This window comes from Theobroma umbraticum, unplaced genomic scaffold (genome assembly GCF_002168275.2).
Source record: "Theobroma umbraticum cultivar Fairchild unplaced genomic scaffold, ASM216827v3 scaffold_30.0, whole genome shotgun sequence".
NCBI classification, from domain to species: Eukaryota; Viridiplantae; Streptophyta; class Magnoliopsida; order Malvales; family Malvaceae; genus Theobroma; species Theobroma umbraticum.
Genome location: NW_018397254.1, coordinates 6183966 through 6211131, shown reverse-complemented (window position 1 = coordinate 6211131; position 27166 = coordinate 6183966). Strand labels below are relative to the sequence as shown.

Below are 27166 nucleotides of genomic sequence, written 5' to 3'. Positions count from 1 at the left end.
ACCCTATTCTCCGTCATCAGCTTAAAAACCTTATCTTCCTCATCATTCTCTTCAGTCAAATCAACAACTCCCTCCATCACCCCTTTTCCTCCATGACCAACTAGATTCTCATTGTCACTTTGACCGATCAGATGGCAGAACTCATGATTCCGACTCTTTAAAACCTTAATTTCATTCTCAAGTGCAAGCTTTACTGCTTCTAATGTCCTAAATTTAGTCTCAAGTGCTTCATATTCGCTCTTCCTCTTTTGAACCTCCAATTCCAGCTCCACACACCTTGCTTCAGCTTTCCTGCTCCTCTCTTCCAACTCACAACATCTAAATTTTCCCACCTCTCCGTTGCAATCAATCTCACTTGTCCGAACTTTTCCCTCCACTTCCTCCAAATTCGTCTCCATCATCAGTCTCAACTACCTAACAACAAAGACAACCACTTTTCAAAATTTTCTCCATGCTTAACAGCTATCAAACCAGAAACCCAGAATACATTAACGAAATTTGTCATGAAAAAAAAAAATTAGGTTGAAAGCGTCAGTCTTAAAGAGTAATACTAGAAGACAAAAAAAAAGCCTAAAATTTTGTCCATTTATTGGCTTTCTCAGAAACCTAAACAAAGGGTAACAGCCATATTTCAGAACAAGAAACAAAAATTCTCTTCCTTTTAATTCCCTTGAATGATGTTAGTATATAAATATTTCGGAAGAAAAGCAAGAAAGTTTGTGTTCTGGAATCTTGCCTACCCTTTCACGTCGTTTTTGTGGAGCTCAAAAAGTTAAAAACCAGACTTAAAGTAAACATTCCTTTTTTACTTCTAATTTTTCTTTGGCTCTAATTTCTCGGTAACCGAACAGAGAGTAAGAAAGAACACACTGAAAGTTAAAAATAATAACGGAAACTTACAATGAAACATGGACATTTTTGTCCAAGGACCAGGATACTTTCGCTCTCCAAAATTACAGTTTCTTCTTCCTTTTTTTTTTGACAATTTGCAGGAATTACGGGAAGAGTACTAGGTACGAGCCTAAGAAGGCGAGAAGAAGACAGGAACACTGGTTTATGTTAACACGTGGGAAAGTACGATTAGTTGATATTAGTTAAACGTGGCTAAATATCTAAAGAAGCCAGCCAATACGACGTCAGCTTACGCGGGACAGCAGACCAATATCAAACGACGCCATTTCGAATTGAGTAAACAGTCACCAGTAACTCAAGTTCATCTGCAGCAATCCTACTTTCCGGGAAACAAACGGAAAAAGGGGAGGAAAAAAGGAAAAAGGAAATGAAAATCCTAAAGCTTGTCAGCCCATTCTCCACTCTGACACGCTGGAAACCCTTGAAAATGTTTCGATTGGAATCCAAACAATGGCTCTCGACATACACAGAGGAACCGGAGCTGAAGCATTTCATCCAATACATCGATTCTCTCAAAAACTACGAGAAATCAGGCGTCCCTAAAGACGCCGGTACCGACTCCGATGATGGGTTCGATTTGGGCCGGATGAGACGCCTAATGGACCGCCTTGGTAACCCGCAGTCCAACTTCAAGGCTCGTCCTCTTTCTTTTCCTTTTCTTTTTAAAAATTATGTTTTTTTTTCCCTGGTTTTGGTTGCTGACAATTGTTCTTTTTTTTTGGTAAATTATAGAGTGTTCACATTGCTGGGACAAAGGGGAAAGGATCCACTGCAGCTTATTTATCCAACATTCTAAGGACGGAAGGTTATTCTGTTGGTTGTTATACTAGGTAGGCAAAAAGACTACGTTTTTTATTTGCCGTTTCACATTTGGATGTCGTTTTTGCATTACAAGTTTGTGATTATATATATATTATTTTTTTTTTGTTTAAGCAGTCCTCATATACTTAGTATAAGAGAACGTATGTCAGTAGGAAGATTGGGGAAGCCGGTGTCGTCCAAGACATTGAATTGTCTTTTTCATAGGATTAAACAAAGTCTTGATGAGGCTATTATTCTTGAAAATGGATGTCTTAGTCACTTTGAGGTACGTATTAATTTACCCATATCAAGATTCTTTTTGTCTTTTAATGTCATTTTTATTGGATAAGCAACATTGCTTAACTTATTTTCAGGTTCTTACCGCTGTGGCTTTCACTTTATTTGCTCAAGAGAATGTTGACATTGCAGTCATTGAGGTTATTTGATTTCTTTGACGTCTTCTTTTCAGCACTGATGCGTGTGTGTGTGTATGGTTGGGCATGCATTATACTCACTGTCATTCTTTTCTCTTTACATTTATTTGTAATTTGACAGGCTGGGTTAGGAGGTGCTAGGGATGCTACCAACATTATTTCTAGTTCTGAACTTGCTGCATCGATCATAACGACAATAGGAGAGGAACATTTGGCTGCACTTGGGGGTTCTTTGGAAAGTATTGCAATGGCAAAGGCTGGAATCATTAAACATGGTTGTCCAGTTAGGTGATTTTCACTGCACAAGTTTGTTTTATGTGTATGCATGCTTTGAGTTAATTGGATCCAATCGTTGAGCTTGGCATTTACTTTCTCAGAATGGCATAGATTGGAATCTCAGTTATCCTTGGTAGATGATATTCTTTTGCTTGTTAAATGTATGCATGCAGTCCTGATATGCTACTTTTTATTTAGTGAGTTGATAAAGACTTTAGTGCAGATTGTACTACTGATGCTTGAGATGTGTGCTTTACTGGAAGCACGGTGATATGTATTCTGTGACTTATTTACACCAGCAGAATATTGCTTGATATGTTGATTTGATGGCTGGTCAGATGCCATTGATGATAACTTTTGCAATTATCCAACCTGTTTATAAACTGACATATTCTCTGATTTTCTTACTAAAATGAACTACTAACATGAATTCATGAATATTTACTATTCAAGTTGTTTATGAGATTTAACACCTGTTTAATGGTTCAAATTTTCAGTTGATTTTAGGTGGGCCTTTTCTACCACACATTGATTGCATTCTTCGTGACAAAGCATTATCAATGTCTTCGCCTATAGTATCAGCATCTGACTCTGGAATTAGAACAGCTATAAAAGGAGTCAGCACGTTCAAGGGTAGACCTTCCCAATCTTGTGACTTAATGATACAACTTGACCGTGACTCTCCGCTGGTATTTTCTTTTATACATTACTTTGTGAATAACTTGCAGTTTTGTTTAGTTCCATTGATGAAGGCCCTCATTACTCGAGTGAAATTGTGTATGCCTTGGTTTTTAATTGGAATAAGTAATCTTGGTTAATTCTTTTTGTACTTTGAAGCACTTTCATGAACTTATTATTTTTTAATTTACACAGTCCATTGAGTTATGTGATCTAAACCTTTCCATGCTCGGAACTCATCAACTTCAAAATGCAGTGACTGCAGCATGCACAGCACTTTGCCTTCGCAATCAAGGTCTGTGCCTAGTCTTTGTCATTCCTGATTGTTTGGTTTCTACTTAGATTCACCTTATAAGAATTATTGAAAACTCATCAAATTACATGGTAAGCTAAACTTCGGTGATGCTTAAGGCTTTGTTGAGTCCTGTGAAGGTTTTGTTCTCTTTTATTATTTCTCATTGTTTCGTTGGATGCTTTCATGGATATATCAGGATGGAAAATCTCCAATGGATCAATTAGGGCTGGCTTGGAGAATACATGCTTGCAAGGAAGAAGCCAATTTCTAACATCAAAAGAAGCTGAGACATTAGGATTACCAGGAGCAACAGTATTGATTGATGGAGGTTTATTCTCACATTCTCTTTGTTTGTTCTTTCTAGTTTTAGATGGGCAGAGATGGTAGTTCAACTTTTGCTGGTAACTTCTCATTCTCAAAAGCATTCAGTTTAATGATGGATTCCAAGACATATTTTGAAGGAAATAATCTTCATCATGTTTTCATTTGACTGTAGAGTGTTTTTCTTTCCTATTTTATCTTATTTTTCTTTCTGCATATATATTTTTCAGTTCCCACTGTCTACTTGTGACTTGTCTAAAAAGGTATTCTGACTGCCTGCTTTTGTTATTTAGCCCACACGAAAGAATCTGCTAAAGCTTTGCTGGACACAATACAAATGATATTTCCGGATTCACGATTGGCTATTGTGGTTGCAATGGCTAGTGATAAAGACCACTTAGCTTTTGCTAAAGAGTTTCTTTCAGGTAATAACCAACTTATGTTTTTCATGATGAGTTTAGTTAATCTTATCACTGCTGAAGTGGACAAAACCAGAATGTGGAGATAACTTTGAGACTGGGGTATCATCAGTATGCAATAAATCTTGTTTATTTTCTTCCGGGGTTGTACCTTAAGAAATTTAATTTTTCAGTTTTTCATTGCCTTAATATTTTTGGTAGTTAACAGGATTTCTTGGATAGCTTTAACTGCAATCTTACCATATTCTTTCAGGTAGACAAGTAGAGGCTGTCTTCCTAATGGAATCTAACATTGCCAGTGGCACATCTCGAACTACTTCAGCATCTGTTTTAAGAGATTGTTGGATGCAGGCTTCCAGAGAATTAGGCATCAAAGTTATTCATGATAGAATTGCAGAATATAGAGGATTGTTTGAGGACAAATATAATTGCTCAACAAGGGACTCAAAACATGAAATTCTAGTGGCCACCGAGAATTCACTATCAGATTCCTTGAGGTTTGCTAATCAAATTCTTAGAGAAAGAACATGGAATCGGTCAGGTATTATTGTGGTCACAGGATCTCTGCATATAGTTTCACTAGTATTAGCTTCTCTTAATCGGTAAGTGTTATTTTGTCACAGCTAAACTTGGTCACCACTTGCAATCTCTATGGAAGCCAGAATCAGAGATTTGTTTGTAATTTACTTGTTAATTAATTATTTTTTTTAAAAAAAGGGTTTTATGCCATGATGGACTTGTCTGCCATTAGCCCCCTCAATTTGTTGCAAGGTGCAATGTTATCAGGTGTGGATGGTCCCCTCGGCCCTGCAAATATGGCCCACGATGGTTCAGGAATAGAAAAGTTTTATCAGAATTGAGAACCCAATGGTGTTCGTCAGCGCTGAGCGCGACTATTTTTATGTCAGCGTCCTGTCATTGAAGTTTTGCTGGGCTGGCCCTAGTATCGGGGACTGTATAAAAGCTATGGAACCAAACAGATGCAATCGTCTAGCCCAAACCCGCTTTACTGAGAACCTTATAATATGAGCATTTATAACTGAATCTTTTACAGAAAGAAAAGAAAATTAACAAGCCTGGTCAACTAACGTCGTCAAAGCAATTAGGAGATTCCCAGGTACGTAGGCTTTATTTACTCCCTACTTAAAGTTAATACCTGTATTGAAAACTGAAAAATCCAATAACCAGCAGCAATATTGAGTAGGAAATGAAAGAATTCCTGTTAAAACAGCAGTTGAAGTTTAAGTTTCAAGTAATAGAATTTCATAGAAAACACTAGTTAAGGCCCCATGTGTTCGAGACATTCCTGCTGCAATGAGTGGGCCTCGAAAAGTCTGTGAAATCAATTTCCCATTCCCCCGCCCACAACCCCATTTTATGATGGATCTCACTGGTCGCCATCACCCCTATATGAAACCAAATTCTAAAAATTTTGTTTTTGTTTTGGGACAGGGCGCGCCAACCTCGGCATTGAAGGCTGGTTTTTGAGCCATCTCAATCCCATATTTACCAAATCTCCCTGAAAGCTCTTGTTGCTAAAACTATTACTTGATGGAAAGATCGGGAGACATGGCAGCGAGAGGCTCCACCGCCTTAGCCCCACTTCTTAAACCACCATTGCGAACTTATACAAAGTCACTTCAGTAGAGGGGCCTGAGTGGTGGGCACATGAAGGGGGCCCCAACCCCCTCCCCTGACTGCCCCTTTGTGTACAAAAAGAGCGCCAAGAAAAAGGAGACAACAGTCACCGACTTGTCTTTTAGCTGCTGCTCGATTTTTGGTGGGGGACCTCGCGGCCCCTACATCCAAGATCCGACTTCCCAGTTCCAACCCACCGCAGTGAATTCTGATGGTTGAATTGTAACATTATCATTTCTCAAGCTGCGACTGGGTATCGCCGGTTGCACTGCTTTTAGCCTTTAAATTTGGCTTTTTCAAACTCAACCATTTCTTTCTTTCTTTCTTTTCAAGAGTTCAAATCGGAATTTTAATATTGATATATGCCCACATGTTGTATTAAAGGTTATTTATTTCAGAACTCAATGAATATTTATTTGAATTTCTTTTTCTTTTTTGAGAGAATTAATTTGAATTTCAAATTATTAAAACTTATATGTAAAAGTTTAAACATTTTAATAATTTTTAAAAATTTAAGATAAATGATCATATATATATATATATATATATATAGTCAATCATTCCTTTTACCACATGGTCGTATTAATTAGAACAAAGATAGCTTGTATGTGGTTTCTATAACTAGATTCACATGCAAAACTCATTAATCTTTCATCCAACTATTAATAGAATAAAAAATTTACAAAGATGTTGAATCTTCTGATTCGACCAAAAATTAAGTACAATATAACTCTTCTTATTATAGTAAATTATAATAACGCAGCCTCCTTTTACTTTTCTTAAAAAAAAAAAAAACCCCCCTTTCAACCAACTTGTGTATCAAAAAAGTATTGTAACTAATAATAAGTAAAAAAAAGGGATCATTTTATAATAATCTAAGTATTTAAGATAACTGATCACTTAAATTATCTCTCGTCTACAAATTAATTACAACATTTATATGTTGACATTGGGAGATATTCTCTCGACCAATTAGCTCTCTCTCTCTCTCTCTCTCTCTCTCTATATATATATATATATATATATATATATATATATATCAACTACAAATTTGTGATATATACTTGTCTATTTTTAATCTTAACCCCATAGAATGAATCCCCAAAATCTTTTTTGTTGTCTATCTTCCTTAGCTACATGATTTTGAGGGGCAATTAATTATAACGTGCTCAGCTGCAGTGCTGCAAAATGCTAAAAAGAGCATGACCATTACTTATCAATGATTATAACAAACGCATATATGCTTCGACCAATTAAGTAAAGCTCATTAAGTGATTTACGTCTTAACTCCTAGAAGAGGGTACAATAAATTGAAGTCCTGCAGCATATTTGGGGACTCCAAAAACAGGAAATTCCGGCAGCTCTGTTTCGTTTAACTTTTAAGTTTCCTCAACGAAAATGGGCATCGTGATCCCATTACCGCAGAAAGTACCTCCGTGGTCCGCCCTATGTAATGTACAAGAATCTCAGTGGAGTAGAGAGTAGTGACCATTTAATTTTCCCCAAAGTTTAATTACTAGTCTATAGGATTCTTCATTGTTTTGTGTCTGTTACATTGTGTGTAGGGCCCACGATTTGGCCACCACCATTCATGAAATCGACGAGGATACAACAATGCCGTCATTAAATCCCATAGATTACGAGAAGATTTCCTTTACGATGTAATAAAACACGGAATTCAATTTGAAGGAGGGGAAACGGGGAGCTGCACCCAAGTTTCTAGACTCCCAACGGTAATGGTGCTAGGGATGGGGACATTACATCAAACGATGGGGACATGGAAATCTAATAAGATACCAAAGGCTTGTGGGGGCCAGATTCCGCCATCCATTGAATCTCAATCGCACGATTCCCTATAACCCTCCCCCGGGATCGTATCATCCGGCAGGCAATATGACGGACGAGGGAAAGGGAAGGGAGAGGTGTGGTAAATGAGGGAGAGAGAGAGACTGCAGTAATGTCGTGCTCGTATATTTCGTGGGTGCTCGTAAATGATGTTTCAGATTGGGAAGTAAATGAAGTTGAGGAGGCCCCAGCTTATTTATTTGTAGAGGCTTTTGGTTTAAAATTTTGTCCCACATTCCTCCTTCTCCTTGGGTGTTATACGTTTGTAGCGAGTGATAAAACGATAAAGAGTTGTACTATTCGCTTTTAACTTTTGTGTAAAGCATAAAAAGCGTAGTTATGGACAATGAAGCTGATTTCACGTTGGCTGCAAAATGAGAGTTTTTCAAAATTTGACGCCATTGGCTAGCTGATGGTTATCAATCTCCAACGAAGCTAGGCTCGCTACATCCTTTTGCAACACTGTTTTGGTTCTGACCTGACATGACCTGCTTTCAATTAATAGAATGTGTTGTAAGCCCTAGCTAGGTCCCTGCCTGTTTATAGCCTCAAAATGAACAGACCAAAAAGATATTATGCATGCAATTGCTATATATGTATCACGCTTGCAAAGCCTAGAATGAATAATCCAAATGACCTAGATGTGTAGAATTTGACACCTTGACTCCACAGGTAGTGTAATACAAGTTAAGACTCCTTATTTATAATAAATATATATATGGTAAATCTCATCTCAGAGGTTTCAATTTGCTTATTTTGCTACATGTTTTTTTTTACCAGAGATGGAATTTTAAGACATGGTATCTCTACATGATGTTAACTGTTTACAATATATCAGGACAACATGCATGTTTTTGCTAGATATACGGCAGAAGTTATCAAAGGTTTTTTTTTTTTTTCTTGTTTGAGGAAGAATTAAAGGTCTTAAAAATCATGCGTTTGGGATGCTGTACAAAGGTGGAGGTTTTTTCCACCTCTGCTGGTTATGGGATGCTGTACATGTTTGATTTTTAGAGTCTTGAGGGGCTGCTTTTGCAGGTTTTTGTATTATCCCAGGATCTTTGCTTAGAACAAAATGCTTCTCTGCTTCTCTCTTGAATTATGAATGAATATTTCAGTTTTTTAAAAAAGAAATCACGCGTTTGGCATATTTAGTACACAGGGAAGTCAGGGAATCGAAATATTTTCATGATGGTTCAATGATTTCAAAAAAAAAAACAAAAACTTTTACAAGTACTAAGAATCAAACGTGAATAAAATTAAACGTAGCAAAAATGCCGATTGGTCTGTCAAGTGAGAGAAGGAGATGGAGAGAGGGGTGGGGGCGGTTGTTGAGGATGGTAAATGTGAAAATTGATGGATGATTGGAAAAGTTGGATAAAAATGAAGGGAGTAGTGATTGTGATAAACCCGAAAAATAGGTAGCTATTCTAACTTAAATGAAACGCACTCCCATGCAGAGCTTGCAATAACTCCAGCCTCTCTTTTTCCCTCCCTTTCTTACTCTGACTGCACTGCCAGCATGACCTCCCCTCCCCTCCCCTAGACATTTGATAAACGGAAACAAAAATATAAACTAGTAATTAAGTATAAAATAATAAAACGTAGAATGGGGTTGAAAAATCAACCGATCATCGTAGGCACGGAGATGCCGTGTCTGCTCATTGAAAGCCACCTTCTTTATGATATTTAAACAGACAAGTTGCAGACTTTTGGACAGTATACGCTTCGTCATAAACTTTTCCTTTCTCTCTCTCATACTCTCATGCTTACTCACGCTTATGTTCACTTTGTCGTGTTTTCAATGCTGTAATAAATAAAAATTCCACCAGCCATGAGCCACCCGAGTTTACTTCATTATTTCTTTCTTTCGTTTCTTAAATTTTTGTAGCCCTATTCAATGCTACCTATTTCTTTTGTACATTACTATTGATTATAATATATCTAGGACTTGATTTATAGCTTTAATATTACCGGGCTTCAGTTGGCATGTAAGAAGCCTGATGTAGGGTTCTAAAAGCCTGCTTCAAACTAGCGTTTCCAAAGTAGAACAAGGAAAAAAGGCGAGTTGGAAGGCCACTGTGTTTTTCTCCCTAAAAAAAACAAACGTAAAGGTCAGGGCATCAGCATGTAGCTACCAATTGGGATTGACGGCTTTCACCGATCAATGCATAAAGAAAGAAGAGAGTTCACTTCACATTGTATTAAGGCTGTTTCTCTTTCTCAGTACTGAGACTTTCTTCACCGAATATTCCCACTCCACTGCCTTTTTGCGTTGCAGAATAGTGGTTTACAGTTCTTTCCGGTTCCCCTTTTCCCCAACCACGAAATATATAATTCTTCACTTCTTTAATTCCCCACCTTGGCCAAGATGGAGTTAAGGGGAGAGGGGCAACTATCCCTTACTGTGTTACTTGTATTCATATTTGCGAACCTATCACCAACATTTACCTATAAATATATATTCTCCTAGTTTAAATTGGTAGGATTTAATGCATTATCCAACTCCTGTTTCCTTAATATACTTTTTTTTTTCTGAAAAGATTTCCTTGATATAGTAATTAGGGGAAACAAATCTATGAGGAAGGACAGATGGATCACATCATCTGCTATGAGCTTATGGCATATTACGTAATGCAGTCCATTTAGAAACGAGAAAAATAAGTACTTTTAAATATAAATCATCAGTTATATATATATATATGCACATATTTGTTTAATCTTAATATATGTATGATCTTTCATTCTAAGCTAAACTTCTCTCGTTACGGTTAAAGTTAAGTTCCTACATAATTGTATGCGTATGCCCATGCTGTTAAGTATAAATCCAGGGAGAAAGCTGTCCAACTTTGCTCGGATTTGACTTTTGGTAAGTGTTCAAAAAAAAAGAAGATATATTATATATGAACAAGGCATTAATTTCTTAAAAATGAATATGTGGGTCCCTTAGATGTCAACAATAAAATAACATTATTTGTTTTTTGAATTAATTGGTTTATATAATAATAATAATAATAAAAAATAGGCGGACCGCTGAATGAATATTGCAAAACTAATTAGTAGAAACGGAAGACAGCAACCTGACAGGCAGCACATTCGGAATTGAAGAACCTCCTTCAATTTGAACCTAACGATTACTTTGGGTATCTTTGTCATTTTACGTTAATCTGTCTCCACATACATTAATGAATCAAAATATTGCATGCTCCAATTGAGAGATTCTCCTGTTTTTAGTTAACAAAAGCATATAATATATATATATATATATATATTCCCTCCAAAATTAAATATCAAAAAAGATAGTGCTAACTAATAAATTTCTATAAATAATGCAACTTCTCCTACTTTAAGAATCATGAAGCAAAACAAATACTTACTAGTAGTAAATTTGGTACAAGAGCAAAAGAATATAAACATAAAGCTGTACCAAAAGAAACCTAAAAAAAAAAGAAATTAATATACTATAAGCCCATAAAAAGGGCGTGAAATAAATGCATGTAGCTATATGCATGGAAGACATGAATAGCGTGAGAACCATCTCAATCAAAAGAAGAACAAAACAGCACGAAACATATTTTAGCATTGAGCATCCAAAATGAACATTAAAGTTCCAATATGAGTTATATGCTTTAAATATTAAGAATACAAAATTATTTTCCTTGTTTAATTGATATCACCATTTTTTCTTTTATTTATTTTATATATATATATATATTTCCCCAACATAAAAAAATAAATAAAATAAGTTGAAGGAAAATTCATCATATCGAGTCATTAAATTCGTATTAATTTTCATGATGAACATCAACATATATACTAGCTTATTTATCGCCCTCTAGCTCCCACCCTGTCTTCCGTTTTTTGAGTTTGAATATTGCCTCAGCCCAGAGTTTGGTACGGTTTCTCACTACCACCCATTATTAGCTTCGAAAACTTTAGGCGGGCGCAGCCGGCCATGATTCGCCGTGAGATCCCCAGCATCTAACGGTGGCAAGTATTAAAAAACCCCGTAAGACTTTAGATACCCGTCCAAAAAAAGAGTGCTTGATGGTGATAGTTTTGTCCCTTTCACTGCAGCTCTTATGTTTACTCCTTTTAGCAAACATTTTCTTTCTTGATCTTGACAATTTCCGCATCTCCATCTGAGTCTTTTTCTCACGGTTTTCTTTCACTTCACTCTCTCTTCTCGTCTTCCCACTCCAGTCTGTTTGATTGTTCTATCTTTTTTCCCAAAAGCCAAAACAAACTTTTAAAGACATCATTACAAGAAAGACCGTTTTCCGAGAAAAAAGAAGATACCACTCCTAGTCGCAGAAGAAGAAACACAAGATACTATTTGGGAACACTTTCCAATGGATGATACTTTATGTGACTTTCTCGAAGAGCCTGAGTTTGGAGAAACCAACCTTGCCGGAGATGACCTGTTTGCTCTTTTTGAGGGTTTAGATGGTCTCCCTGAATTTCCACCCTTCACTCCATTGGAAGAAACGGGCGCTGCTACCCAAAAAGATGGCGAGGAAGCTACGAGGTTGGTGTCCCAGAAGTCTACTTCTTCCAGCGCTCAACAGGAGTCGGAGACTGAGCCTGAAACTCCACCTAAGAGCAAGAGGCAGAAGCTAGCTTCTTCGGAGGAAACCAACCCAGATGGGCAACAACGAATGTCTCATATTACGGTTGAGCGCAACAGGAGGAAGCAAATGAACGAACATTTATCGGTGTTGAGATCGTTGATGCCTTGCTTCTATGTGAAAAGAGTAAGGCACATTGTCTTTCTTGTTTTACTACAGTTTTAAAAGCTTTTTTTTTTTTTCTCTTTTTCTGAATGCTATTATTTGAGTTTGTTCTCTGTGTTTAAGCGTTATGTACAGGACAATAATCCTAATAATAACATTGCATTTAAAGCTTAAACTATTATCTCGGTTCATTTCATCCTTTGGTCTTTTCCCATATACAAGCATACTATTGTTTTAGGATACTGAAATTCTCCCATACTATTGTTTTAAACTATTGTCCGAGTAGGGTTGATTGAGGGGTATTTGGAGATCTTGCATGCATGGTCAAGTTTTTCTTTTTCTTTTTTTTTTTTTTGGGTTAAAGTTTGTATTGCATTATGTCTTAGGGAGATCAAGCATCGATTATTGGGGGCGTCGTGGATTACATCAACGAGTTGCAACAAGTTCTACAATCGCTAGAGGCCAAGAAACAAAGAAAAGTTTACAGTGAGGTGTTAAGCCCTAGGATAGTTTCAAGTCCAAGACCCTCACCTCTCAGCCCTAGAAAACCACCTCTAAGTCCAAGAATTAACTTGCCGATAAGCCCAAGAACCCCTCAACCCGGTAGCCCTTACAGGCCGAGGTTGCAGCAAGGCTACCTCTCTCCGACCATGACTAGTTCGCTCGAACCTTCTCCTACTTCTTCCGCTTCCTCCGTGGACAACGTCAACGAGCTCGTTGCAAACTCCAAGTCTCCGATTGCTGATGTGGAAGTCAAGTTTTCGGGCCCAAATCTTCTTTTGAAGACGGTATCCCCTCGGATCCCTGGTCAAGCTGTGAAAATAATCTCCGCCCTTGAGGACCTCTCGCTCGAAATTCTCCATGTCAACATTAACACCGCTGATGAAACCATGCTTAATTCCTTCACCATCAAGGTACAAACTCTAGCCCCGCTACGCTAATAGTTTGTCATATATACTAACCGTAACTGTAGGACCTTTACTAGTGTAAAAGATAGTAAAATATTTTTATTAAACTATTAGGAACATATAATTTCTTGGTAACATATAGTATATAATTAAATGAACATTCTTATGATAAAATATGTAAATTTTGGTGTACATAAATAGATAAATATTTTGAAATTTTAATTTTATGATATATATATTTGCATTTGTTGTCCTCTTAATATCAGCATTTTAACCTTTCCATTAAACAAATCACGTTCTTAAGTATTAGTATCTGATCTGATACTACTGAAAAGAAAGAAAGACAAAAAAAAAAAAAAAAAGCAAAGCGAAGCGAAGGGGCGAGGAGGTATCCTATTTCTCATTGATATCACCAACAGACAACGCAGGTGCCCTGGAATTTGTTAGGTTTCAATCATTTCTTTTGGTGCAATGATTTTTTTTTTTTCTAAAAGTTGTAACTTTTATTTTGTTTCAATATTTCAGTCTGTTTTAATTTGTCTCTACCATGTCTGTGGATTTTGTTGTTTCTGTCTTTACTGCACTTCCAGGGGACCTAATAAACCATCTTTGTTTTTGAATGATTTCCTTCGTCATTTAGAAAATAAGAACATTAGGAAAGCAGGATCCACCGTCCAGGATAATTTTGTTCATAAGTAAAGTTGAATTATTTGCAGTAGTTGTCACACAAACCTAAAACTGACGTTGGCGTACTGCAATGGTACTGACTGTAAAACTTTACCTACTACATTGCTCTTGAAAAAAACGACGGATCGCTGAAAAGTAGGCTATCTTTGCAGTCACATTTTTTATTTTGCTGTATCAGTCTTTGCAGTTACTTTGATGTTTCACTGAGTTGGAATTTATTCAGAGGGAAGTGTTAGGTTTATGTTTGTCTTGAAATGTATTCAATTAGCTAATGATTAAATCGTCTGCATTGTTTTGTTTTATTCTATAACAGATTGGAATTGAATGCCAACTGAGTGCAGAAGAACTCGCTCACCAAGTCCAGCAAACATTCTGCTAAGCTTTACTCATCATAGTTTTCACCCTTTCCAGGCTCAAGCTTCTACCCCTAACAAGACTCTTCCTCTCTAATCTGTTTCAAAAAGCTGCTACAATAAAATAAAAAACAGAAGAGTATGGAAGGGCATTGGCATTTTACCTTCATTTCCTATATATTAACAACTTAATGTAATTGTAGATTAGTGATCATGACTTGCATCACCTAGTGTAACACCCTTGTAATTTTTGCAGTCTCAAGGTTTAATTATTTTGCATATTTGCATGTACGGACATAACATATCCATTTGTTATTAAGTTAATTGTTATTATCTTTTTGGAAACTCAAGGCTCTCGCTATATGCTACTTAATTTCCATTACCAAAAATGAAATAAACAACTACAACATTCAAGTAGCATAACATAGAGATATGATGAACTAGACAACACCTACCTTCTGAAGACTTGAAGAAATAAGTAGGCCAAGACTCGAGATTCAGGCCTCAAGCCTTTACTTTTGATCCTACAAGCTAGATTAAACCATTCTTTTCCAGAAGTACAATTTCAGAGACATGCAAGTTTCAATTTGCATTTGAGTCAAAGCATTGTAATTTCTTTCCTCTGGTGTTTGCAATCCAAATTAATAAATAGGTGCTTAAGCTTGTTAGTGAAACTGACAATGGAATAACTAAAATTGCATAAGTTTTGACTATTTAGAGACCAAGCTGAGGGGCAAGATTGCTGTCTTGTTGTACGTCAACAGCGGGTGGACGTCCAAATAGCTAGGTCAGGATGGAGTATTTCGGCAACACCTGGTTAGCTGAGTTTGCGCCTTGGAATTAAATATGCTGCATGTTGGAAACAAGGGAAACAGGCATGGGTACCTAATTAACTTGCTAGTCAACCAACATATATTTTGTTCTGATTAGGTTTGTTTTTTTTTTCTTTTGGTAGAACCAAGCTTAGTATTATATATACTAGATATGACAAGTCTTGTCAATTGTGACCCACCACTCGTACGGGCCATTAGTAATATGACTTGTTCAAGGTTAAATCTCATAATAGCTCTTCTTTGATGGCTCCACATGGAAACTTGACCACCTCTTTTGACCTGTAACACTCAGATGTATCCATATGATACGACCTAAGAGTCCATCAAGGTTTTTTTTTAATATATATTAGGTTATAGATTATTATTGATTGAGTAATTTTGAACTTTCAAAAAAGGATACTTTCCGTTTTGAACTGTAATGCTCCAAGCTGGAGGAGGACGAGCTCAACAACTAGTGTAAAAGATCAAATTAATTACATGATTCTTCAAAATCTAAGCTCAATGATAAATTGGCTATCATGATTCTTCAAAACTAAGCTAGCTAATTGTACATTTCGAAGAGGATCCTCATGCGAGTAATTAACTAGGATTAGCTCAACCATATAATAATCTTGTGTTATAATTTCGCTCAATAAATTACTAAGCTCTTATAAAAGTTTATTTGTTATACTGTTTCTTTTAGGAATAGATTCCAAGTCATTCTATATTCTCAGCAGGTAGTTATGTAAATTCATACTTGAAATTTCCAAAGAGTTCATATTTCAAATTTCCCTTTACAAAGGAATGAAAATTGAAAACAAAATTTGTCTAAAAAAATAAATAAATAAAGTGTGACAATAGTCCCATGCAAGCTTGAACGAGATTGCTCAGCAGCAGACTAGCACGCCCAAATTTTGCATGACTGCCTTAAAAGAGGCTTAGGGACCACTGAAAACAGTTCCAAGGTGTTATGTATATATTTTTTGTCTTGCAGTCTAACTCAGGTTTGGACCACCTAAAGAAATCGTTTCTCAGCAGCTCAAAAGCAGAAGAGGAATGATACTTCTGTTTCAAATTGGAATGGACTACTCACCCCAAAAATTGCATATGAAAACGGTGGCTCATTGCACTGTAATCATGGACGTCGGTTTGTGGAAATTTCTGTGAGAGGCAAGAGAATTCTAGGGCTTAATCAGAAAACCTGATAGCCCGCCTTGCGTTCGATTCCTTTTTTGGGTGAATTTTAATCTCACAGTGTTGGGTTCAGAATCAAACTTTGGGCTATTGGGCTGCCCCTTGAAATTTTCTGGGCTTACATCCATTTCCTTTAATCTGTGTCGTCAGTTGCGATAAGATGGCAGATGAAACAAGGGAAGGGCGTTTTTAGTCCATCTTTCTGTCACCTAGGCCCAGTAAATATTCATGTCGGTTTGTCGAACCCAAAACAACGCGGTAGGGATTTTAAAATTGCAGCAAATCCTTTACGGAGAAATTATTTAGAATTTATTATAAATATTAATTTATATCATATATATATATATCAAGATTTAGATATAAATTAGATTAGATGAAAATTAAAATTTAATCCACTCATCTAATCCCTTAATATTACTTTTATTTTATAAATTAAATCTAAATAAATGGTAATTAACTTGTAAGTACTCTTTTCATTTTATTTGTAACTACACTTGAATAAGATTTTTTAACTCATTCTAAATATATTTTTTTCTTTAAATATTTTCTCTTATATTTCTCTTATACTTATTCTCTTAAGATTTATTTTATAACAAAATTAAAAATACTAGATTGATTTCTTTTTATTGAAAAAAAGTTACAATAAAATGAAAAGGAAAGAAAAAGAAAAGTACAGTCTACATTGGCTTTAAGACATCAGAGACCTTTATGTGACAGGACCATAAAATTCAACTCTTCTTCGTTACAGAGTTGAGTTAGACAAAAATAAAATAAAAAATAAAGAAAAACATCTTATTCTAAGGGAAAAATGAGACTGTCCTGTTATATTGGCCGACTGAAATCGCTGAGTGCAGCGAAAAAAGGGTTTCTTAGCATTAAGAAAAGAAGCCATGGTTGTCAAATGTGAAGTTTGGGTCGAATTCGGGATTACCAAATGGGAATGGAGAGTTTGTTGCTGAGGTAGCAGCTTGAATAATCTCAGTGCTAAGCTGAGGCTCAGAGGTACTTGGAAAATTAATGTTTCCCGGCACAGTGTTGTTCATCCCGCTTGGACTTGGAGACATAGAGAAATAGCCAGTCCCGGATGTTGCAGGCGATATAAAAGAAGTTGACAGATTTCCCACCACATTGTTGTCGATCACAGATGGTGAAAAGACATTGTTTTCAAGCTTTATATTGGAGGTTGTTGATGATGGATAAGGGAATGAAGGGTATGTTGGCTCATCAATACCTAAGTCTTCGGTTATAACTTTAAGGCCTCTCTGGAAGTTCAACAGTAGATCTTGTGATTGGCTCTGGTTTTGTTCGGGTTGCTGTGGCTCCATGCAAGTTCCTTGTTCTTGATTTTCTGATGGGCCTGAGGGAGGCATTACATGCGAGGCTAGAGTACAGGTGTGCCTTCCGCGGTAAGTGATCTCAAAGATTGTCGGGTCATCATCTGATCTTTGTACTTGCTTTGTAGCCAAACAACCTTGAACATTTCGGTGGGTGCACCTGTAATAGCCTCTGTATACAAGAAAAAGGATGGTCAAGTTACGATGTTACATATATAATAGTTGTCAGACAGATACTAATTAATTATTGCTCTTTCATCATTACCTAGAAGAAGAAAAGAATAAGTAAATTTAAACTAATTAATCTCGTCAAAGTGCTATACATACCATGCATATATGCACTTAGGTAAATCTCAGTTTCATGTATATGCGGTCAAACATTATAAATTCCAAGCAAGAACGCTTTAGCTACTGACATGCGGACAAGAGACAAGGTCAGACTTTACAACGTTAGGACTCTGTCAAAAGGGTTCTGCATGCTTTACAGTTGAAAGGTAGACCAAATGTCAACGGCTAATTGCTCTCGTGGTCGTGGAGTACATTACTTTAATATAGACCTGCATTATGCTTTTGCCCGTATAGATTGCAAAAGGAAAATTCCACAAACCTTGGATGTTTTGCTCCGAGAATATCTTTTTGTCCATATTTCCTCCAACTGAATCCATCATCAAGAGGTCCCTCCAGGGCTGTACCAGGCGTAACTCGGACTAGTTGCGTCCATCTTGGCAGAGTTTTTCTGCAACATAAAAAGTTCAAAACGATATAATTAATATTATTGCATGAAATGATGACTTGGGACAAAGGCTTGGTTAATGGTTATAACATGCGTGCGTTTTATCGATCTGTACCTTTTCTTGGAGGCATCTTTGAGCTCCTGTTCCTTGCAGTCACGGTCAGAGTCCTCACTCCGGGGACTTCCACTACGAGAAGGTGGTGACTCCGACATTCGGATTGCTAGTCCTGAGGGCTGCGGCTGATCTGCTGCCAAAGAAGTATTGTAGTTCAGCATTGAAAGTGCCTTTTCATATGAAGCTTGGATCTTTTGGACTAAGGATTCACGAGATTCGTGAGAAGAAGGCACATTGAGATGGACTTGGAGTTGCCTTGCTAGCTCTCTTCCTTGTGTTAGCTCATTTACGAGACTCCGTTGCTCCCATTCTCCCATGTTCTCCATTTATATATTGTGAAACAGACAAAGAAAGGAGAGATCAAAGTTCTTTCTCTAAGCGCACTGCCAATATGATATCTACGTATTGTAGTATGAAGGTATCAGTTCATTATAGACACTAACTAGGCAATGGGAGACAGCGTTTCCTACCAAAAGTACGAATGAACACAAAACAAAAAGCAGCAGAAAATGAGTTTTAGTTGAGAATGGAAGCTTGATGAATTAGAAGCTGAAAACATGGGAGTACATGAACTAGAATTGGCAATTCAGCTGAGAAAACTGAAAAGACGAAGACAAAAGCGGCCTTTTTCTGCTTTTTTTTCTTCCGATACGAGGCAAAGGTTGCAAATGGGTCTCCCTAAAAGAAGCCAAATATATCAGGAACCTAATATTAAAGGGTCAGATGAGTATTTTGTGTGTGTTTTTTTTGGTGTGGCTAAAACCTGCAAGATAAATAAAGAAAGGGAAAAACCTGAGGACGGTGGGAGAATATGGGTTTGGGATTTTAAGGGACATATCCCCGTTTTGAATGGAGTAAAAAATGAGGGAAAAGGGAGAATCAATCAGAAGAGGAAAGGGGAAGTTTGACTGAGAAAAAAGGTTAAGTGGATTTTCCTCATTAACACCGGTCTTCGGTCATAGAAAATTGGTTCAAAGAGGAAGGAAAGTCTAACTGCTGACCCTTTCTCCTTCACATTAAATCCTTCGACAGTTCAAGGAACACAGAATCACATTCCCTTTTTTACTCCTTTATTAAGCTTTTTCTGACTGGCGAATGCCACATTGCCACTGACTAGTGATCAGAAGATTCTTAGCAACTAAAAGGAGAATTAAATAAAATCAATAAACCAATAAACAAGTCAGAGAAGAAGACCAAGAATCTTCAGACCTTTTCCACTTCCGCGTTATTTCTTTTCCATTTTTTTTCTTTTTTCCGTTTTTTTAACTATGGAGAGAGGAATGAAAAATATCTTAATGATGAAGAAGTGACGTTAATCGACAACAATAATAAAGTGACGTTATTAATGTTGAAAGCGTTAACTAAGGTAGATGTCTCAACGTCATTATTCTGGTCTTTTGATTATCATGGTTTTGAATCTGCGGTGTGGTTGATGGTGGTCTTTTGTTGTGGGATGGTCTGGCTCATAGATATTTTGCTGGATGGGGGACCTCATGCTCCCGTTTTTTCATCCATTGAGCTGGGTGTGAGTATCAATTGTACAGGGGATTGTTTTTGTACCTCTGGATGGATGGGGAGGAAGGTGGAGGTCTTCTTATCTCCTGCTGGGTTCTGGGTGATGTAAATTTTGTGTTTTGGGGTCTGGAGACTGGAGGGGTTTTGTTTTTGCAGGTTCTTCTTTTGTTTTACCAATAGGTTCTGCTGTTCTTGGAGCAGAAGGATTTCTGCATCTCTTCCTGAAATGTAAACGAATTGCCCGCTTTTTTGTTAAAAATAAAAAAAAGTAGACGTCTCAACGTGGAAAGTGAGATATTGAGTCTTTTATCAAATTAAAAAACAGAACTACTACTAGTTACTTGAATTGACATGATGGATAATTTCCTCGAAAGATCCTCGTATATTAGTTTTTTTTTAATTATTTGAATGGTCTAAATGACAAAGGATTTCGACATTTTCTTACAGGGAAAAGTAAAATTTTGTGGGTTGGGAACCACATTTTTTACTTTATCTTCCGTCTCCATTCATGAATTACGATGAGATCTTTTTGCATCATCCAAATTATTTCAATTCAAAAATCAAACATCTTGGTAAAACCTAGTAGTAAGTAGTAAAATATCTGTCTTTGGTTTAGTGGAAAATTCAACACTTGGACCCATTCAAATTCAATGATTAGCCGAAAGAGCGGGACGACATTCTTCTGTGTGGAAAAATCTGCCCATCACAAGTTGGTGACAAATCAGAGGACGTTGCCGTTTTTTCATTTTTGTTGCCTCAAAAAGGGCGGTCTAGGTCCTGTTTTTTATTTTTATTTTCCTTTTTCTTTTAAAGAGAGGAAAACCAAAGTCTTCGGGAGAACAGGACAGTGGAATTTCCAAAGTTAGCGAGCCGCAATAAGAGTCTTTTAAGTACTCTAGACGGCGGTTCGTAGTTCATACGAACCAACTCGTGGACCCCCTGGGCCTGTCCCCCCTCCCGGCCTTCGACGCGAAGCAACAGCGTGAGACCACGATCCGCTGACTTGTGTTTTTTTTTTGCGCGCCAGGTCCACACCTCAATTGGAGCACTTGACATTTAGTTACCATCTTCGGTCTATTAAATCAAATCTAATCATGATCAATTCACTACTAATCCATTTCTCTCTCATTTTTTTAAGCCCAGGGGATAATGACATTTTAACTGTAATCCTAATTCATCCCCAATTAAATGAGAGAAGAGAATAATATATATATTAAAAATCCAATAAAACATTCATTATTGGCGTGAACTTGAAAAAGGTAAGTGCTAAATTGGGGGGTTTAGAATTTTTGATTATTATTGTATTTTTCTTTTTGATAAAGTCTCCAACGCGCAAACGAGTTTCTTCAGAATGGAGAAATTGGCTTTTTTCCGGATGTTTCCTGCTTAAGGTTCCTTCCTAGAACGTGAGACAAGTCTGGATCAATGCCCAATTTCAAATACTATTAGCCCGACCCATATTCTGATATAGCCTCAGCTCAGGCATTACTCGGCCCAGATCCCTTTGGTAGGTTTTTTTTTTCTTTTTAAAATTATTTAAACTCAAATTATTAGTAAGGGTTAAATTTCAATTCAGGGCATGGACCAATATCGTAATCGTTGCTCAATTTTCTCCGAAACTTGATAATTATCATCTTTTCCAGCTTTCAAATGGCTACAATTAGGCAACGTAACGATACCCCTGGACGGACGCATGCCACCACACGTATTGGGTCCCGCAAACTGAAAGTGAAATCGTTCTTCCAATGAAAACCAACCACGTGTATCAAAAGTCATCCATTAAATCCCGTAAAAAATCTATTCTTCCTCTCTTTACTCGCCACGACATTTCCAGTTTATGCTTCGGCAGAGGCCACGTCATCTCATCCTTCCCAGTTCTCTCTCCTATAATCTTACTTGTCACTTTCAACCACCGTTGGATTTGAAAACCGCCTCCCTCAGCCGTTGATTATTCCTACTGATATTATTTGTGGACACCGTAATTTACGTATTTCTGATTCTTACATTTAAAACTCAAAAACCTTACACCGTTTTGGATTCTCAGTAGCTTTTGGCAGCCAGAAAAAGCGCGAGTTCCACAACCCCAGGATCCGGTGTAAACTCAGCAACTCGCTTTGCTCTGTTCGTAAAGGTATGTTTCTCTTTGCATGGAGCTATTTACGTTGTCAATTGCTTATGGATGCCCTGAGTTCCTGTCGGTAATGTAGCAGAGATGTCTTGCTAAGACATAGTACTAGATTTTTGTATAGTTAATGTCTTTTATGTTCGTGATATTTTTTTCAATGGACTAACGTTGATTTGGAGCAGCTCATGTCAAAGTAGGGTCAAGTAGGACTGACCCTTTTGGGGAATTAATGCATTGATTTGCTGTAATACTTGTGAAATTTTGATGATCATTTAAGATAAATAGATTTGTAACTAGCAAAAAAAAAAAAAAAGATTTATGGAATGTTGCTGCCAGTTTAATGAAAGTATGGTGTTGAAACTTTTGTGTGATCCGGGCTTGATAAAGCTGCAGTTCACAAATATTTATCTTTTTGAGTCAGAAAAGCAGTTTAATTATGTTTTTTTTTTGCCACACTAGTTTAATTATGTTGAAACTATGAATCTGTGTTTGTGCTAAGAAACTGCGGTTCTGGCTTTTGCTTGATTTAGCAAGAAAAAATTTAATTAATTAACCTTAAGATCATACTTTTGTTAATTTCTGCTTGTTTTTTTTGTGTTTTACACGCACCATTGTTGCTGATGCATATTTTTTATTGTAGTTTTTGTACAGCCAGAAAGGTTTTGCCTATTACTTAAAGTTTGCTCAGACAATTTGGTATGGGAGTTGTCAGTGTTTCTAGCTCAGCTGCCCGAACTCCGCTAGGATTAAGCACAAAGTTTTCTACTCAAAGATGTACATCGAGAAAGCCTTTGACTGTTGCTTTTAAAGCAGATAAATCCGATATTACTGCTTTAGTTACACCTCAAGAGCATATTCTTTTACCTATAGAAAGAGCTAAGGAGAACCCAAAGAGACGAGGAAAAGCTAAGAAGGATCCTAAAATTGTAAATGATGTCTTTACTGATGAAGGTTCTCCATGTGCCTTGGAAGTGGATTACAATGAAGCTGCTGCCAAACTTGAAAACATTTATAAGCTTAGCTCTGCAACTAGAACATCTGATGTAGGAGACGTAGAAGGTAAGATAAAAGGACGCCAGCAAAGGAGAAAGAGGTCTAAAGAAAGTGATGAGAAAGGAGTTAACTTTAACAACCAGATCGTGGTTAGGAACCGGACTAATAAGATTAAAAGATTGAGTCTTGATAATAGGATTGCACTGAAAAAGAACAGAGAAGAAAAACCTGTTGTTTCTGTTCGGAGGAAAAAGAGTAGTGAGAATGAAAGTGAGAAGATTGATAGGCTTGTCAGGGACTATTCAGCTTCAACTGATTTGGTTAGCCTGGACTGGAGAAAGATGAAGATACCTCCCGTTCTGTCATCTACTGAGCATACTTGGTTGTTTAAGTTAATGCAGCCCATGAAGGTATGGACCTTTCCAATATAAAAGAAGAAATTAAAGAAGACAGCAGACCTTCACCTTTCAAATGTCTCTTATTTTTAAAACTTTGGTGTGTCTGCAACTAAAATATTTTGCTAAAACTGCAGGCACTGCTTCAGGCAAAAGAGAACTTGCAAAAGGATTTGGGTAGAGATCCAACTGAAGATGAATTAGCTGAGGCCACAAATATGAGCGCAGCTCAAGTAAGAAAACATTTAGAAGTTGGTCAAGCTGCTAGAAATAAGCTGATTAAGGTAATTCCTGTTCCAACATACATTCTGGTGTTTTAAATTAAAAAAAGAATCCCAATTCTAGGGTGGTTTTCAGCTGGTCAAATTTTCTGTTATGAGAGTAATTCGACCAAGTTTTGATAAATATGCAACAGAGTTCAATGAGTTCTCCTAATTCTTTTAATGAATTTCAAGTACACACGTCTTCTCGTTTTCATATGAAGCCCGTTTCAAATGATATTTTTTTAAAACCGAATTTCGCGGAAGAGATAAACTTTGTGGTTTCAAAAGTTTACTTGTGAGGATTTCTTTTGTGTTGTTCTGCGCCAAACCCCTACATCCCTCTGGCACAAACAAATTTAACTTTTTCAATGAAGAGCTGTGTTCTAATGTCCTCATTTTGAAAGTGGTTGCATAGTTTGTGGCTAAAGCAATTTTAAGTATTTTTGGCATTGGCTGTCAATACTCAATAATAACTACTTAGAGGTATCGCTTTATTTTATGCAGCATAATCTCCGGCTTGTTTTGTTTTCGATAAACAAATATTTTCAAGATTTTGCAAATGGCCCAAGATTTCAAGACCTTTGTCAGGCAGGAGTGAAAGGACTTATTACAGCCATTGATCGCTTTGAACCAAGAAGGAGATTCCGGCTCTCCACGTACAGTCTTTTTTGGGTTAGGCATTCAATTATACGTTCCATGACATTATCAAGCTTCACACGTGTCTCATTTGGACTTGAGTCGGTATGCTCTCTTTTTACTTAACCATGCTATATTTTCCTGTTTCTTATCTTTAAAATAGCATGATGATTCACGTGAACCCTTGCAATTTATTCTAAACAAGCAGCAATATTGACACTTGAAAGCCTTTAAGGGAAGAGAATTAGCCTTTTCCATGGTGGTTATGTCTGGTGAAATTCATCCTTGAAACTTATATTGTGATGGGTATTAATTTGACATTTTGTAACTAGGCAGTTCTCATACAAGAAGTTAACTGCAAGCAGATGATATTATCATTCTCGGAATGTTTTGAGGCACAAAAAAATCATTAGTGAAATAGGGTGGACAGATCAAAATGCGTATTCTGTTTGTCATTTATGCCAGGGACAATTTGACTGCTGTTTCTATGCTGCTAATTCCTGGCTCAAGATTTTTGTCTGATAGGCTGAGCAACAGAAGCCATGGCTAATTTTTAATAGAGCTATGCCTTACCTTTTCACCCGTTCTACTTAATGCAGGTTAGAGTAGAGATCCAAAGAGCCAAACTTGAATTATTGTTTGAACTTCATAGAGAACCAACAGAGGAAGAAATAATTAAAAAGGTTGGGATCTCTCCTGGGAGGTACCAAGAAGTAATGAGGGCCTCAAAACCTGTTGCCTCTCTTCATTCAAGGCATTCAGTCACACAAGAAGAGTTCATCAATGGAATCACTGACATCGATGGTGTTGGAGGTGATCACCGGAGGCAACCTGCTCTTCTCCGGCTTGCACTTGATGATGTGGTAAATAACCACCCTCTCTGAGCTTGCATTCTACACTACATTCACTGCTTACCATTTCCTCATTTTAGTGTTGTCACCAGAAGAAAGCTTTAACTTTTTAGGTCTTTCTAGGATGATACTCCTATTATGCTTACTTTTCTTTTTTAGATAAATAAGGTTGTTTTTTCGAATTTAAAATTCTCGTCAATTAGTAGCAATGCTTACGGTGGACAAGCTGTACGCGTTTTGCCATTTTTGCTGTCCTCTGTAAACACAGGCTTATAGTCCCTAACTTAAAAATCCTGTCTTTCAGCTTGATTCTCTGAAGCCTAAGGAGAGCCTGGTGATCAGACAGAGATATGGACTAGATGGTAAAGGTGATAGAACATTAGGAGAAATTGCTGGGAACTTGAATATTTCAAGAGAAATGGTTCGGAAGCATGAAGTAAAGGCGCTAATGAAGCTCAAGCATCCAGCCCGAGTGGATTATCTTCGTCGATACGTTGTCTAAATGTATTAAAATCCTCAGCTTCATCTACATAAATCCCCCTCTATCCTTATATTGGCTCATGACCAAGTTGTTTCTGTATACTAATAATCTGTATCATAGTCATTTAACCACATGAGCATAGAATTCCCATACCATGTAATATAAATTCAAATACTCAAAAGATTGTAAATCACCAATTATACATGACCTGTAATATTTCCCTCTCCCTGATAAGGGTTTGATTATACGTTACTTTGATTGGATTCAGTCTTTCATCATCTCCATCACATCCACCAATCCATGGCAGCTAATCTGTGATGTAATTCCAAAACGTCGGCCCCTCTGTCCCTCATGCATGGTTGAAGAGCTTAAAATTATATGGATAGGTAAAGGGATAAATTGAAAGGGAAAGCATGGGGAAGAGAAGCAGGGCTGTGTACCAGTTTCTGCACCCTTTATTCTAGAATTTAAAATTTATGCTACACCTTTTCAACGTATTCCTGCTAGGTTACTTGTCATGACTGTCACTGTATGTTATGTTACCTAAAAGGGCGAGCTGAAATAAAGGACTCCAAAAAGAAGTAGCAATTGCTAAACTTGGGAGGTCCAGGTTCTGAAATTGCTTTAGCCTTTACGGCTTTTTCCCCTGCTTTTTTATAGTAACTGAAAATTTGGACAGTAATATTTCTTTTGTGCCAAAGTCAAACTCAGACGCCATGATTGGAAAATCCAGTCGTTATAAAGGCAACTAATGCCTACTGGTATTAACTGAAAAAGACAAATCAGATTAACAAAGTAGTTTACTAGGGAAAAAGCAGGAGTTTCAGTTTCATTTTAGTTTGAAACCAGCATGCATGACGAAACTTGAGAATTTTCATTGAATAATTTGCCTGCCCGCCTGCCTTGTGCTATTAGAGTTGTAAATGGGGTTCTTGTGATCAAGGAAGGAAGCATTGCAAACAAATAAAAGAATGCGTGAGAAGTGGCAGAGAGCAATTCAAGCAGTTCTTGAAGTGTTGTGTGTCATGTTAAGTGAAAGACAATAAAAAAAGAATTAGGGAGTAAAAGAGAAATAGAGAGAAAAGCTCAAGAGATCATCTATTAGCTCGGAAGAAAACCCTCTTACTAAATTGTGAAGGCTCTACATATAGAATCAAAAATAACAGTTACAAGTTAAAAGGCTTTAATGCATGTCATGAATGACTTTATTAAGAAGAGTTTTAATGTAAGGTAACCGTTACTGAAAGTTAATATCGAGTAACAGTTAGAAACTCATTATGTAATTATTGAAATAATTATGTATAATAAAATTTGTTTTCGAGTAGAAGATAACAAAGAAGAGATATATATAAAAAAGTACAAAAGAATAAGTTATACATGAATAAGGATAATAGAAGAAACTATATATGAATAGCTAAA

At 36.8% G+C, this 27166-nt stretch overlaps 5 protein-coding genes across 6 annotated transcripts in view; 3 read left to right on the top strand and 2 right to left on the bottom strand.

Annotated features, from left to right (window-relative positions):
* LOC110411892 (uncharacterized) overlaps positions 1-1046 on the bottom strand; it is a 3720-nt gene extending 2674 nt beyond the window's left edge. The window contains exons 1-2 of one of the 2 annotated variants that reach the window (XM_021422254.2): positions 901-1046; positions 1-414 (exon numbers count right to left, since the gene is read on the bottom strand). The exon at positions 1-414 is cut by the window's left edge and continues 326 nt beyond it. In XM_021422254.2, the coding sequence (XP_021277929.2) occupies positions 1-401 (401 nt within the window). In that variant the 5' untranslated portion in view covers positions 402-414; positions 901-1046. Of the gene's footprint in view, positions 463-900 lie in introns of both variants that reach the window. The other variant, XM_089784570.1, reaches the window with a different exon arrangement.
* Positions 1047-1161: 115 nt separating this feature from the next.
* GLA1 (Folylpolyglutamate synthetase family protein) lies at positions 1162-4865 on the top strand. The gene is made up of 10 exons (XM_021422242.1): positions 1162-1546; positions 1645-1742; positions 1849-1999; positions 2088-2150; positions 2269-2430; positions 2921-3112; positions 3297-3396; positions 3593-3724; positions 4011-4142; positions 4390-4865. The coding sequence occupies exons 1-10, from the start codon at positions 1280-1282 to the stop codon at positions 4740-4742; spliced, it is 1650 nt and encodes a 549-aa protein (XP_021277917.1). The 5' UTR covers positions 1162-1279; the 3' UTR covers positions 4743-4865.
* A 6615-nt stretch (positions 4866-11480) lies between these two features.
* Positions 11481-14598, top strand: SPCH (basic helix-loop-helix (bHLH) DNA-binding superfamily protein). Its single transcript, XM_021429449.1, has 3 exons — positions 11481-12373; positions 12739-13266; positions 14261-14598. Exons 1-3 carry the CDS (start codon positions 11972-11974, stop codon positions 14324-14326), a joined length of 996 nt encoding a protein of 331 aa, XP_021285124.1. The 5' UTR covers positions 11481-11971; the 3' UTR covers positions 14327-14598.
* A 2371-nt stretch (positions 14599-16969) lies between these two features.
* Positions 16970-19313, bottom strand: WRKY30 (WRKY DNA-binding protein 30). The gene is made up of 3 exons (XM_021433350.1): positions 18489-19313; positions 18248-18376; positions 16970-17812 (listed from the first exon to the last, which is right to left on the bottom strand). The coding sequence occupies exons 1-3, from the start codon at positions 18812-18814 to the stop codon at positions 17182-17184; spliced, it is 1086 nt and encodes a 361-aa protein (XP_021289025.1). The 5' UTR covers positions 18815-19313; the 3' UTR covers positions 16970-17181.
* Positions 19314-22006: 2693 nt separating this feature from the next.
* On the top strand, positions 22007-25972 carry SIGE (sigma factor E). Its single transcript, XM_021437366.1, has 6 exons — positions 22007-22134; positions 22769-23531; positions 23654-23800; positions 24284-24520; positions 25015-25278; positions 25571-25972. The coding sequence occupies exons 2-6, from the start codon at positions 22827-22829 to the stop codon at positions 25766-25768; spliced, it is 1551 nt and encodes a 516-aa protein (XP_021293041.1). The 5' UTR covers positions 22007-22134; positions 22769-22826; the 3' UTR covers positions 25769-25972.
* Positions 25973-27166: the final 1194 nt, after the last annotated feature.

What these genes read in the sequence shown, in the direction of transcription:
- SPCH (XM_021429449.1), top strand. Translation starts at nt 11,972, where the DNA reads ATGGATGATACTTTATGTGACTTTCTCGAAGAGCCTGAGTTTGGAGAA. An exon ending in CTTGCTTCTATGTGAAAAGA is followed by an intron (nt 12,374 to 12,738) that starts GTAAGGCACATT and finishes ATTATGTCTTAG; the next exon opens with GGAGATCAAGCATCGATTAT. An exon ending in TTAATTCCTTCACCATCAAG is followed by an intron (nt 13,267 to 14,260) that starts GTACAAACTCTA and finishes ATTCTATAACAG; the next exon opens with ATTGGAATTGAATGCCAACT.
- SIGE (XM_021437366.1), top strand. Translation starts at nt 22,827, where the DNA reads ATGGGAGTTGTCAGTGTTTCTAGCTCAGCTGCCCGAACTCCGCTAGGA. An exon ending in AGTTAATGCAGCCCATGAAG is followed by an intron (nt 23,532 to 23,653) that starts GTATGGACCTTT and finishes CTAAAACTGCAG; the next exon opens with GCACTGCTTCAGGCAAAAGA. An exon ending in CTAGAAATAAGCTGATTAAG is followed by an intron (nt 23,801 to 24,283) that starts GTAATTCCTGTT and finishes TATTTTATGCAG; the next exon opens with CATAATCTCCGGCTTGTTTT.
- WRKY30 (XM_021433350.1), bottom strand. Translation starts at nt 18,814, where the DNA reads ATGGAGAACATGGGAGAATGGGAGCAACGGAGTCTCGTAAATGAGCTA. An exon ending in AAAGATGCCTCCAAGAAAAG is followed by an intron (nt 18,377 to 18,488) that starts GTACAGATCGAT and finishes TTTATGTTGCAG; the next exon opens with AAAAACTCTGCCAAGATGGA. An exon ending in CTCGGAGCAAAACATCCAAG is followed by an intron (nt 17,813 to 18,247) that starts GTTTGTGGAATT and finishes TCTTGTATACAG; the next exon opens with AGGCTATTACAGGTGCACCC.
- GLA1 (XM_021422242.1), top strand. Translation starts at nt 1,280, where the DNA reads ATGAAAATCCTAAAGCTTGTCAGCCCATTCTCCACTCTGACACGCTGG. An exon ending in TCATTAAACATGGTTGTCCA is followed by an intron (nt 2,431 to 2,920) that starts GTTAGGTGATTT and finishes TCAAATTTTCAG; the next exon opens with TTGATTTTAGGTGGGCCTTT. An exon ending in TGCTAAAGAGTTTCTTTCAG is followed by an intron (nt 4,143 to 4,389) that starts GTAATAACCAAC and finishes ATATTCTTTCAG; the next exon opens with GTAGACAAGTAGAGGCTGTC.